This window comes from Malaclemys terrapin, chromosome 1 (genome assembly GCF_027887155.1).
Source record: "Malaclemys terrapin pileata isolate rMalTer1 chromosome 1, rMalTer1.hap1, whole genome shotgun sequence".
Taxonomy (NCBI): Eukaryota; Metazoa; Chordata; order Testudines; family Emydidae; genus Malaclemys; species Malaclemys terrapin.
The window spans coordinates 93486383-93499145 of NC_071505.1; the positions used below are offsets into that span (position 1 = coordinate 93486383).

The following is a 12763-nucleotide window of genomic DNA, read 5'->3' on the forward strand; positions in this document are numbered from 1 at the left end:
ATGCTAGTACGGCTAAAGATAGCAGTATAGATACGATGATGGAGGCTTCAGCGCAGGCTACACAAGAACCCTGGGGACCTACTCGTATTGCTAGCCTGCACTGAAACCTATGCCTCCTCATCTACTCTGCTATTTTTAGCCATGTTAGCATGGGTATGTCTTCCTGAGTTGCAATCACACCTTGGATTGCAGTATAGACATCCTTTGAGAAAGAAGATTCTCTGTACCACTACAGAGCATTAGTCCTTTCTGTCTGGTGCCTCTCTCAAGTTGGCCAATATTGGATACTTCAAAGCTTGATACAAAGCTGGATACTTCAGAGGAAGGCGGAAAACAAACAAACAAACCTAGAACACATCTGAACAATTGTGCATCAGGGGAAAAATTCCTTTCTGGCCCCTGAAGGTGACCAGCTGAAGCCCTGAAGCATGAGATTTGATTATAGTAATTGTCTTAATGCAGAGTTTCAAATGTTATTGAGCATGTTGAAGGCAATGAAGAGCTTCGTGTTCCTTCCATAGCCCACAAAGGGAATGATGGATCTTGATCACTGTGAACAACCCTACTATCCTGCCTTTCACTCAGACCCATAACCTTGGGATCTCTCTCTAGGTTCTCACATCCAAGCTATGTCTAAATCTTGCAGCTTTTTTCTGTCTAACATCGCTAAGATATAGCTTTTCCTACTATCCACACAGCTAAAACTCTTCTGAAGGCTCTCACATTTAGATTACTGCAACATCCTTCTCTCTAGCATTGCCCAGCTCACATCCATTCAGAATGCTTCTGCAAAAAATTTTTTTTCCTAGCTTGTTGCTTTGACTGTGTCACCACTCTCTTTGTATCCTTCCCCAGGAGCTCACTCTCTCTCTATTACTTCAAAAACATAAAGTACTTCTTGTGACGGGTTGGGTCACAGAAACCCCCTTGGGAACTGCCAACTGATGTGCCAAGTTTCAGAGTAGCAGCCGTGTTAGTCTGTATCTGCAAAAAGAACAGGAGTACTGTGGCACCTTAGAGACTAACAAATTTATTAGAGCATAAGCTTTCGTGGACTACAGCCCACTTCTTCGGACTCTGTATGCATCCGAAGAAGTGGGCTGTAGTCCACGAAAGCTTATGCTCTAATAAATTTGTTAGTCTCTAAGGTGCCACAGTACTCCTGTTCTTGATGTGCCAAGACTACCTCTGTTCCTTATTTCCCTGACAGCTCAGGACTCCAGCACCCTGTCTTGCTGAGCCAGACACTCCTGTCTGCTCCAACAAAGACCCAGGGTCTGAATTACTTGCCCCAAAGCTACAGGTTTACCTGAAAACAGCTCACAGAAGTGTGCTTGTCTTTAACATTCAGATGCCCAACCCCCAATGGGGTCCAAACCCCAAATAAATCTGTTTTACTCATAAACTGTTCGCTCTCTATAACACTGATAGAGAGATATGCACAGCTGTTTGCCCCCCCCCCCCCAGGTACTAATAGATACTCTGGGTTAATTAATAAGTAAAAAGTGATTTTATTAAATACAGAAAGTAGGATTTAAGTGGTTCCAAGTAATAGCAGACAGAACAAAGTGAATTACCAAGCAGAATAAAATAGAACACGCAAGTCTATGTCTAAGAAAACTGAATACAGATAAAAACCTCACCCATTAAGCTTCCTTTTACAGACTAGTCTCCTTCTAGTCTGGGTCCAGCAATCACTCACACCTCCTGTAATTACTGTTCTTTGTTCCAGTTTCTTTCAGGTATCCTTGGGGGTGGAGAGGCTATCTCTTGAACCAGCAGAAGACAAAATGGAGGGGTCTCCCAGGGGTTTAAGTAGACTTTCTCTTGTGGGTGGAGACCCCCTCCTCTCTCCTATGCAAAGTCCAGCTCCAAGATGCTTTGAGTGCTTGTTCATGTCCATTCCACATTAGGTGTACGCACGCCGCGTGCACGAGCGTCGGAAACTTTTTCCCTTAGCAGCTCCCATCGGCCGGTGGGAGCCCCCCAAGTGACGCCGCTGCATCGTGCATATATACCCCTGCTGGCCCGACCCCCTCCAGTTCCTTCTTACTGTCCGTGGTGGCGTTGGAACAGTCTCTTGCTCTCGTACAAGAAGCAATCCCTTAGCCTTAGAGTTACATAGTTGCTATCAGTTCATTAGCATTCCCTTGTTGTGGACACTTAGTAGATTAGGTGCTTGGAGGCTTCCAGCACCTGCCCCGGGCTGTGGGGCATGTCGCAGGCCCATGGGTTTAAGGCTTGTGCCACATGTTGCAAGCCTATGCCAGTTAGTGACCCCCACGACTCCTGTCTACGTTGCCTGGGGGAAGCACACCAAACGGAGCAGTGTAAGATTTGCAAGGTGTTCAAACCAAGAGCAAAGAAAGAGAGAGATTTTCGTCTGAAACAGTTGTTGATAGAGGTTGTGCTGCAGCCACTGGGCCCGGAGTGCCCGACGTCAGCTCCAGCTTCCTCAGTGTGCAGTGCCCCAGAGTCATAAAGAGACCTGGTGCTGGCCAAGCACTGCAAGCCATTGGCCCCAGAGCGCCAAAGTAGGCCCCGGCACCGCTCATCCTCCCCGGTGCAGTCCAAGCTGAAGGAAGGGCGCGGACGTTCCCCACAAAGGAGACCGGCGCACCAGGCCCCGAGCACCAGGAAGAGAGTGGTGGACGCTGTACCGACGCCGTCACCGGTGGTACCGGCGCCACAAGTCCCATCGAGTCCAACTCTATGTGAACTCAGTGTGGACGACGGGCCCGAAGGCATCATAGATCAGCCCTCCAAGCCTGACACCTTTGAGGTGGCAAAGGACCTCATCGGGTTATCGGCGGCAAGCCCCCTCCTGACCAGGGAGAACCCTCCGGCACCCGTGCCCAGGATGCCGTCAAGGGGAAAGCTGGCAATGGTGCGCCGTTCGAGAACACCGTCCCGGCATCGCTCCCGGCCTTGGTCCCGGTCGAGCTCCGAGTCCGTGGACTCCCATTTACCGCTGACTCAGAGGGAAGTCTCAGTACTGGAAGTGAGTCAACGCGCGGAATTAGTGGAAGGGGCACGCCACTCTCCGGCACTCCCCAGAGACCGGCACCAGGAGAAGAAGGGCTGGTGGTCAACGGAGGCTCCCCGAGGACACCGGTTCTGGTCTCGGGAACACCGGTACCAATCCCGGTCCCGGGAGCATTGGTACCGATCCCACTCCCGATCGGCCAGAAGCCATTCGTCAACCTTCCACCAGCACAGATCGACGGCACCACCGGGGCCTTTGTGTTCAGTGTCGCCGGAGTCCGGCGCCGACTCGGGCCAATACAGTTACCCGCACCGGGTACCGGGCACCGGACAGTAGGGAACTCCAGGCTGGTTGGCACCCCCAATGGGGACCACCAGGACACTGGCCCTTCTGGACCTCTTGGGCCTACCACCAATGGCAAGGGGTTCCCTCCAGGGCCAGCTACTCAGTGCAGCAGTCCTGGTCCTGGTCCCTGCACCGACGCTCTCCCATGCGGGAAGCTACGGTGTCCAGACCACCTGCATCTTCATCGGGCAAGAGACCGGAGAGACCGGCATCGAGTCTGGTGCCGCCCCAAGGTCATCTGCCCCGGCCCGAGCCGGAAGCTCGGACCAGGGAGACCAGCAGGAAGAAGCTGAGCAGCTGCTGACCTCCTCGTTAATCCCGGATGAAACGGTGGCGGGCACAGCGGTATTAGGGCCTCCGCCAATAGACCACAGAGCCCCCCAAGAGCTGCTGCGTAAGGTTGCCCATAACTTGGGGTTACAGGCCGAGGAGACGGTTGAGCAAGAGGACCCCATGGTGGACATTCTGAGCCCAGAAGGTTCATCCAGAATAGCGCTTCCGCTCATTAAGACCATTCAGTCGAACTATAAGACTATATGGCAGATCCCGGCCTCCAGCGCACCAACAGCCAAAGGTGTGGAGTGCAAGTACTTCGCCCCATCAAAGGGATATGAGTTCTTGTTCTGCCACGCAAACCCATGTTCCCTGGTAGTCTCGGCAGTGAATGAGAAAGAGCGCCATTGGCAGCAGGCCCTGGCCCCTAAGGCCAAGAAAACGAAACGTCTGGACCTGTTCAGCAGGAAGGTGTATTCATCACGGGGCCTCCAGTTGAGGATTGCTAACCAACATGCCATCCTCAACAAGCATAATTTCAACTCCTGGGCGGCAGTGGGGAAGTTTAAGGACAACCTCCCGCAGGGTTCCCAACAGGAGTTCATGGCCCTAGTGGACGAGGGCCAGGCCGTAGCGAAGACCTCTCTCCAGGCATCCTTGGATTCGGCAGACGCGGCAGCCAGGACAATTGCGTCTGGCGTGGTCATGTGGCACTCGGCCTGGCTTCAGGAGTCAGGTCTGCTGCCTGAGGTCCAGAATTCGCTTCAGGACCTCCCTTTTGAAGGGTCCGGACTCTTTTCGGACCAGAAGCTATGTTTGCAAAACTATATAGCTTCAAGGACTCGAGGGCGACACTCAAGTCGCTGGGTACGCACACCCCAGCAACTCAGAGGAAGCCCTTCAAGCCACAGCTTCCCCTTCAGCGCCACTATTAGCCTCGTCCTAGGCATGAGTCTTACTGCAGGCGAGGCAGAGATAACAGGAGGCGGCGCATAACAATAACTCCAATAGGCCGGGCCAGAGCCAAGACCAACACAAATCCCAGCTGGGCCCTAAGCCAGGCTTTTGAAGGTGCGCTTGAGGACAGCATACCAGATCAATCACCAAATCGGTCTCTTTGTTTCCTGAACTGCCTGTTCCATTTCTCCCATGCGTGGTCCAGCAATACATCGGACCGTTGGGTGTTACACACGGTGCAAAGCGGGTACATGCTGCAGTTTTCCTCCCTCCCTACCTCCCACCCCCTTCCCCATCCCTCTTCAGGGACCCTTCTCACAAGCATCTCCTGGAAAAGGAGGTCCACTCGCTCCTAGAGGCAGGGGCGGTAGAGATAGTACCGCAAGACCTAAGGGGGAGAGGGTTCTACTCCCGTTACTTCCTCATTCCCTAGGCCAAAGGGAGCCTTTGTCTCATTCTTGACCTGCGTGGGCTCAACAAGTTCCTGGTCAAGGCCCGGTTCCACATGGTCTCTCTGGGCACAATCATCCCTTTCCTGGATCCTGGGGACTGGTACACTGCCCTCAACATGAAGGATGCATACTTTCATATCGCCATTCACCCAGCACATCACTGGTTCCTGCGTTTCACAGTGAACCGGGAGTTCTCCCGTTTGGCCTAGCCACAGCCCCACGGTGTTCACAAAATGGATGGCGATAGTGGCGGCCTTCCTACGGAGACAGAGGAATCATACCTCGACGACTGGCTCCTGGCAGGTCGGTCCGAAGAGGAGGTTCGGTCCCACGTGCAGGTGACCCTAAGACTATTCCACAAGCTGGGACTCCTGGTCAAAATCCTCAAGTCTACTCTGATTCCAACGCAGAGAGTGGAATTCATAGGGGCGGTCCTAGAAGCGGTGCGGGCAGGGGCGAGCCTCCCAGAATCCCGATTCCGGGCCATCCAGCAAACTCCCTGTGCCAGTTTCCCACTACAATGGCCAGATGCTGTCTGTGGCTGCTGGGCCACATGGCAGCATGCACGCATGTGATCAAGCATGCCAGGCTGAGACTCAGGGCTCTGCAGGCTTGGCTCGCCCGTGTATACCGCCCAGGCAGGGACCCCCTGGACTTGGTAGTGACAGCCCCGGGGGACATGCTGGACTCCTTGCTGTGGTGGCAGTCCCAGTCCGTGGTTTGCGAAGGCATCCCCTTTGCCACGCAACAGCCGGACCTGACGCTTGTGACGAACTCATCAGACCTTGGATGGGATGCTCACCTGGAGGACCTCAGGACTCAAGACTTGTGGTTGGGAACAGAGTGGTTGCTCCATATCAACGTGAAGGAGCTCAGGGCGGTTAATTTAGCCTGCCAGACTTTTCACGCCACTCTGAGTGGTCACAGCGTGACAGTTCTGACAGACAACACTACTGCCATGTTTTATATAAACAAGCAGGACGGAGCCTGTTCCTGGCCGCTCTGCCACAAGGCTCTCCTCCTCTGGGACTTTTGCAGAGCCCACGCCATTCACCTGGAGGCGTCGTATTTCCCAGGGGTGTGGAACGAACTGGCGGACTACCTCAGCAGGTCGTACCGCATGCATGAGTGGACGCTCAGAGCGAACGTCGTGTTTTTGCTCTTCCGCAAATGGAGGTTTCCCCGGGTAGACCTGTTCGCCACCAGGGGCAACGCCCAGTGCCCGTAGTTCTGCTCGTTCTAGGGTCACAGCCTGGGCTCAGTAGCCAACACGTTTGCAATCCCGTGGGGAGGGGACTTGAAATACGACTTTCCCCCGCTCCCTCTGGTACACAAGGTCCTGCTCAAGGTGCACAGGGACAGGGCGACAGTCATCCTCATCGCCTCGGCCTGACCCTGCCAACACTGGTTCACTATGCTCCTGGAGCTGTCGGTGGAAGCCCCGGTAACCCTGCCCCTGCACCAGGACCTCATCACGCAGGACGGAGGGTGGCTTCTCCACCCCGACCTGCAATCGCTGCATCTGACGGCATGGAAGCTCTGTGGCTAAACGCTTTGGAGAGCCAGTGCTCCCTTCCTGTGCAGCAAATTCTACTTGGTAGTAGGAAGCCCTCTACCAGGGCAACTTACCTGGCCAAGTGGAAGAGGTTCTTGTGCTGGTGTGGACCCCAACAGGTGCAGCCGCGCCAGGCCCTGGTGCCAGCCATTTTAGAGTACCTACTGTACCTCAAGCAGCAAGGGCTGGCCCCATCCTCGCTCAGAGTGCACCTGGCGGCCATCTCCGCCTTCCATCCGGCGTTTTCAGGGGGCTCGGTGTTCTCCCACCCAATGGTGGGACAGTTTCTTAAAGGACTGGAGAGGGTGTTCCCTTACTCATGCCCCCCAGTCCCTCCATGGAATCTCAATGTAGTCCTCTCTAAGCTCATGGGGCCCCAGTTTGAGCCCCTCGCTAGCTGCTCCCTCCTCCACCTTTCCTGGAAGGTGGCATTACTGGTGGCCAGCACCTCAGCCAGAAGGGTATCTGAGCTGAGGGCAATCACCTTGGAGCCACCGTATACAGTGTTTCATAAAGACAAGGTGGAGCTCCGCCCGCACCCCCAATTCCTCCCAAAGGTGGTCTCCCAATTCCATCTGGGCCAGGACATTAGTCTGCTGGTGTTTTTTCCCAAACCCCATGCGGACCTGAGTCACCACAGCCTGCATACCCTGGATGTCCGCCGGGCGTTGGCGTTCTACTTGGAGCGTACCAAGCCCTTTTGTAAATCCACACAGCTGTCCGTGGCTGGGGCTGAGAGGATGAGAGGCCTCCCGGTGTCGATGCAGCAAATCTTGTCGTGGATTACAGACTGCATTCAGGGGTGTTATGACCTCGCAGGTGTTCCGGCCCCAGGGTCATGGCCCACTCTACCAGGGCGCAAGCAGCTTCCGCGGCTTTCCTGGCACAAGTCCCGATCAAGGAGATCTGCAGGGCAGCCACCTGGTCATCGGTGGATACCTTCACGACCCACTACGCAGTCAACCAGCAGGCCCAAGAGGACGCGGCAGTTGGCAGGGCGGTCCTCCGATCAGTTGTTCTGTGACTCCTATCCTCCTCCAAAGGTAAGCTTGTAATTCACCTAATGTTGAATGGACGTGAATAAGCACTTGAAGAAGAAAAAACTGTTACCTACCTTCTCGTAACTGTTGTTCTTCGAGATGTGTTGTTCACGTCCATTCCACCACCCGCCCTCCTACCCCTCTGTTGGAGTCGCCAGCAAGAAGGAACTGAAGGGGGTTGGGCCAGCGGGGGGGTATATATGCACGGTGCAGTGGCGCCACTCAGGGGGTCCCCCCGCCGGCCTGTTGGGAGCTGCTAAGGGGAAAATTTTCCGACGTTCGCGCACGCAGCGCGCGTACACCTAATGTGGAATGGACGTGAACAACACATCTCGAAGAACAACAGTTACAAAGTAGGTAACCGTTTTTTTTTGGAGTCACATGTCCATGCATGTGTAAGGGGACTGTTATCCCCTTACTAACATTCAGTGGGGGTGTTTTGGTTGGTTAGCTCCCAGCACTAAAAAGGGAAGGATTGGTGGCAAATCAGGAGCCTAAGACTGACAGTCCCCAGGAACAATGGGGAGAGGCCAATGCTCCAGATCAGCCTGATTGACAGGGCGGGCAGGCTAATCAGGGAGTCAGGAGGCCAGAGGGGTCCCGTCCTCGGTGTGAACTGGAATGGCCTGAGTCAGACAGAGTGGGGCTGAGCTAAGGAGAGAGCAGGGGCCCGAGCTAAGTTGCTGGAAGCAGAGCTGCAGCCCCAAAGCCAGAGCACAGCCCAGAGAGATCAGACCTGCCCTGGGAGCAGAGCTGCAGCAACCAGAGCCAGAGGGGCCAGAGAAGCAGCCCAGGGAGCTGAAGGCAGAGCAGCAGCAGCAGCAGTGCTGAGGCTGAGTGGAGCTGGAGCTGGAGCAGTCTGGAGCTGGGTGTGGTGAGCAGCTGGGGAGAGCGAGGGGGACCCTGAGCAGCAGGCCCAGCGCAGGGAGACACCTCAGCCACGAGGCTCTGCAGGCCAGACTTGGAGGGGGATTGTAACCCTGTCAGGGCGTGGGCAACGCTGGGAAAAAGGGTCCTGACACCTAGAGCCTGAGAGCGTGTGGCCACCGTCAGAGCAAGTGTCCAACCCCCAGCGTCTCTGCAGCACAGCCAGGGCCTGAGAAGGAGCCTGGGACCTACAAGGAACAGACTGTGACCTGCCCAGACGTTCCAGAGACACTGTTTGTGATGTTCCCTGTCACAGAACAGGGTGATGTGTTTTCCTTTAACCTTTCCCATTTTTCCTTATTCTTTTTTTTAAATTAATTGTTAATTAAACAACTTGTATTTGCTTTAAATTGTATGAAATGATCAGTGGGTCGGGGGGGTGCCCAGTGCAAAGAGAGTACCCCGGAGTGGGGACACCCTAGCCCCTGTCCTGGGTGACCACAGCAGGGCTGGGGGTCGAGTTCCCCAGGAATCCTGGGCCCAGCCTTGTCGGGATTTACGAGAACTCTGCCAGATAGGAGAGTGCAAGGGGAGCCCTCAAGGGCAGGGAGGCCTCTGGATAAAGGAAGTGGGAGCAAGGACTCAGATCCTTTCGCTAGCCCACTTCACCGGGGTAGTGCAGAAGCCAGGAAAGTTCCCCACAATAGCGGGACCATTCCCCCCGCTTACACATGACTCAATTTTTACAGGCAACAGCCATTGCTTACCTGCTACCTTGAACGTCCTCATGTAGACTTCTTATGTGGATTGGCGCCTCCCAAGATCCATTGTCCCTTAAATGCTTCTTGATTGGGCACTTAATTTGCACATTCCTTTCTCAAGAAGCTGACCAAATACTTTACAAAGGCTACATACAAATCAAGCTAATACACAGCCAATATTAATAACTTTGAATACAAAAATGGTGCATGCATACAAATAAGATGAATAGATTCAGTAGATCATAACCTTTACAGAGATATGTCACATGGCATAAAGTATCAACAGAAACAAAGGAGCTAGAGTTTGGTGGAAGAATTGGGGCCTTTTGCATGATATTTTTCCTGCCTGCCACTATATTTTATTTGCTGTTGATGTGCAAACAGGAAGACCCCAGTGTTATGAACTTCCCTCCTTTGCCAGGATTTGATAGTTTATGGGAGACCAGAGTGTTTGGTGTCTTTCTTCTGTGGTTCTTTCTTCAAGCTCTGTTTTCCTTACTGCCAGTTGGAAAGGTTGTAGAAGGAATGCCACTTTTGAATGGAAGAAGGCTACAGTACAGAATAAATGGATTTTATGCTTTTGTCCTGACTGCTGCCGCTGTAGGAAATTCTTTATATTTTGAAATTGAGCTTCATTATTTATATGACCATTTTCTGCAGTTTGCAGTCTCTGCTGCAATTTTTTCTGTGTTGTTGAGCATTTATCTCTATGCCCGGTCCCTGAAAGCACCTAAAGAAGAACTGTCACCTGGTGGAAATTCTGGGAACTTTGTTTATGACTTGTTCATTGGATGTGAATTAAACCCTCGCATTGGAAATTTTGACCTCAAATACTTCTGTGAGATGCGTCCAGGCTTAATTGGCTGGGTTGTTATTAACTTGGTAATGCTGTTGGCTGAGATGAAGGTACAGGATTGTAATGTGCCATCTTTGTCAATGATACTGGTTAATAGTTTCCAACTTCTCTATGTGGTGGATGCTCTTTGGAATGAGGAAGCTATCTTGACTACAATGGACATATGTAGCATAAAACATATTCCAGTTATGTCATATGTATATGGTACATTCCTAAGCATATTTCCATAAAGCCTTATGGGATGCACTGTCACACTTGTCTTTTACTTTCAAGGCCCTTCCCAGCATATATATTCCCAAACTACCTATCATCACACATTCACTATCAAGATGTCAACTCCCACCGCAGATTGGCCCACAATGCCAAGCTCCATCGCCTACTTGTTAAATTTTCAAACAAGCACCTTCACGCTTTCTTTCATGCTGCCCCTCATGCTTGGGAGGAGCTCCCCATAAACATCTGAAAAATTAACAGATTATCCCTCTTCAAATCCCTCCTTAAAACTCTCCTTTGCCATGGTGCCAACAAAAAAATTGGCAATGGTTAGGTAGCTGGTGTCTATCACCGACCATCATGCTGACCAGTATTGTCTCATTGTTTCCCCCCATCTGTGTCCATCTGTTGTCTCTTGTCTTATCCTTAGCTTGTAAGCTCCTTGGGACAGGGACTGTCTTTTTGTTCTGTGTTTGTACAGCGCCTGGCACAATGGGGTCAGGGTCCAGGTGCACAACTGGGGCTTCCAGGCACTCCAAATAGTAAATAATAATAATAAACACATTAAAATGGTGCTCAGATTAAATGAACTCTTGTTTATTAAACAGAGCTGAAATTAGTTTAAGTGTTAAACAGGAATGGAAACATTTTTAACCCGTATTTGTATATGCAGCCACTGAGTAAAAATGATGGTGTGCATGCTACATCTCTTGTCCATTTTCACAAAGATAATGGTAGTAATCCCAGTGTTCTGGCCATATTCTAAATCAGGTGGATAGCTGAAGTTCCCCTGTAGTTTCAAATGGACACATTTTTATTTACATTCCACCTGAAAGTTGTATTTTTATGCAGTTAAATAAAGCTGTGTTCCTTCATCAGAGGTGATGGCATTTGAGAGGTGTATGAACTGTGATGCCTGGATATAGTTTGTATGGGCCAGATCCTTTCCTCTGTGAGGGGAAAAAGCTTGCGTAGGGCACAAAAATTATGCAAGGTTTCCCCTTTCGAGCTTCTGTTCTGCTGCTCACAGTTGAGGTATTGTGGGATGATGCTGGTGCAGAGCGGCGACAACTCCTAGCCCTGCACCCTGCCTTCAGCCAGTGTTTCCAAAGGATTGGAATGACACTGCAGAGCTGACATTACCTTACCTCTTTCCACTTCCCCCACCGCTCAGATCAGTGGAGTTTCATGCCTTCCACTCGTGGAAGCATAGAAAAGATTTGGGCCATGTAAAGCACTTCGGAATCCTTCAGCACAAAAGGACCAGAGGAATACAATATACAGAGCCAAATTCGTTTTACATTTACAGTACAAACCTATGAAATCCTATTAATACCAGTGGAGTTACATAGATGTAATAGAAGGCAGAATTTTGCCAAATCTTATTACAAGGTTGTGGAAAGCTTTAAAATATTGTCCTTAGTCATACTTTTAAAAATGTAAAATTTTTAATTGCAACAGAACACTTTACAGCACACAATATACTATCACACAAAATAACATTGTTTGCCCTCTTGTTGTAGCCATGTTGTCCTGAGAGACACAAGATGAGGTAATATCTTGTATTGGACCCAGCTTCTGCTGGTATAAGACAAACTTTCAAGCTCCACAGAGCTCTAATTCAGGTCTGGGCAGAAGTGCTTTAAATGCTTCTGTAGTTTGGGTTTTTGTACAGGTCGCAAGGAATCTCCTTCCCATTGAAGGGGCTGTAACGACTTCACGCAAATAATTACATGAATTGAGCTAAATTTCCTTTCCCCTTCTATTTACTGGAAATAACGAGAGAGTAAATATCATGGCGGCGGCTGCTACTGTCCCTGTGCTGTGTGTGCACTGCGGCAAGATCGCCTTTATGGCATCTGTTACACCGCAACCCCTTGTGTGCTCCAGCAGACACTGAGCTTAACTGGTGTGTCTGAGGGAGATTCCTTGGGCGGCGGAGTTAAATTGCACACTGAGGCCCTAAACTCTGCAGCTTGCCACCGAGAAGAATTATTGTCTTTCCTGCCTATTGCCACCTCCCACACATGCAGTTGCTGTTAAGGCAAAAGGCCTTATTCTCCAAGCACAATACGCTAGAGAATGCACGTCATTTTGCACACACCCCTCCCCCACGCCAGCTGAGCAAAAAGCAACTGAAGAATTTAACGCAAAATGGAAGGCTCTTCCTTCCCTAACCCCAGCTCGGAACAAGCGACAGCTACGAAACTTTCGTATAATATTTACGTAATATGCCGCTTGGCCAGGGTTTTCCTCACAGTTCGTAGGTGGGTTACATGATTGGCATTTTGCGCAGTCGAATTTCGGGAATAGGGAGAGCGTTGTCTCCACACGCAAAAAGCCGACTCAGCTACCAGGCACTACGTACTTTGCGTACACTGTTCTGTTTTTTTCCGGCCTCGTACGTACCCGGATTTCGAGAATAGGCGCAGCGGCATTCACCCCCTCCCCCCGGCTA

At 51.4% G+C, this 12763-nt stretch overlaps 1 protein-coding gene across 1 annotated transcript; it reads left to right on the top strand.

The window, feature by feature from the left end:
- Window positions 1–9482: 9482 nt before the first annotated feature.
- LOC128826233 (delta(14)-sterol reductase LBR-like) lies at window positions 9483–10322 on the top strand (the record flags this gene model as incomplete). The annotated part of the gene is made up of 1 exon (XM_054009794.1): window positions 9483–10322. A coding segment is annotated over one exon (840 nt), but the record flags the coding sequence as incomplete, so codon positions are not given.
- Between the last annotated feature and the right edge of the window lie 2441 nt (window positions 10323–12763).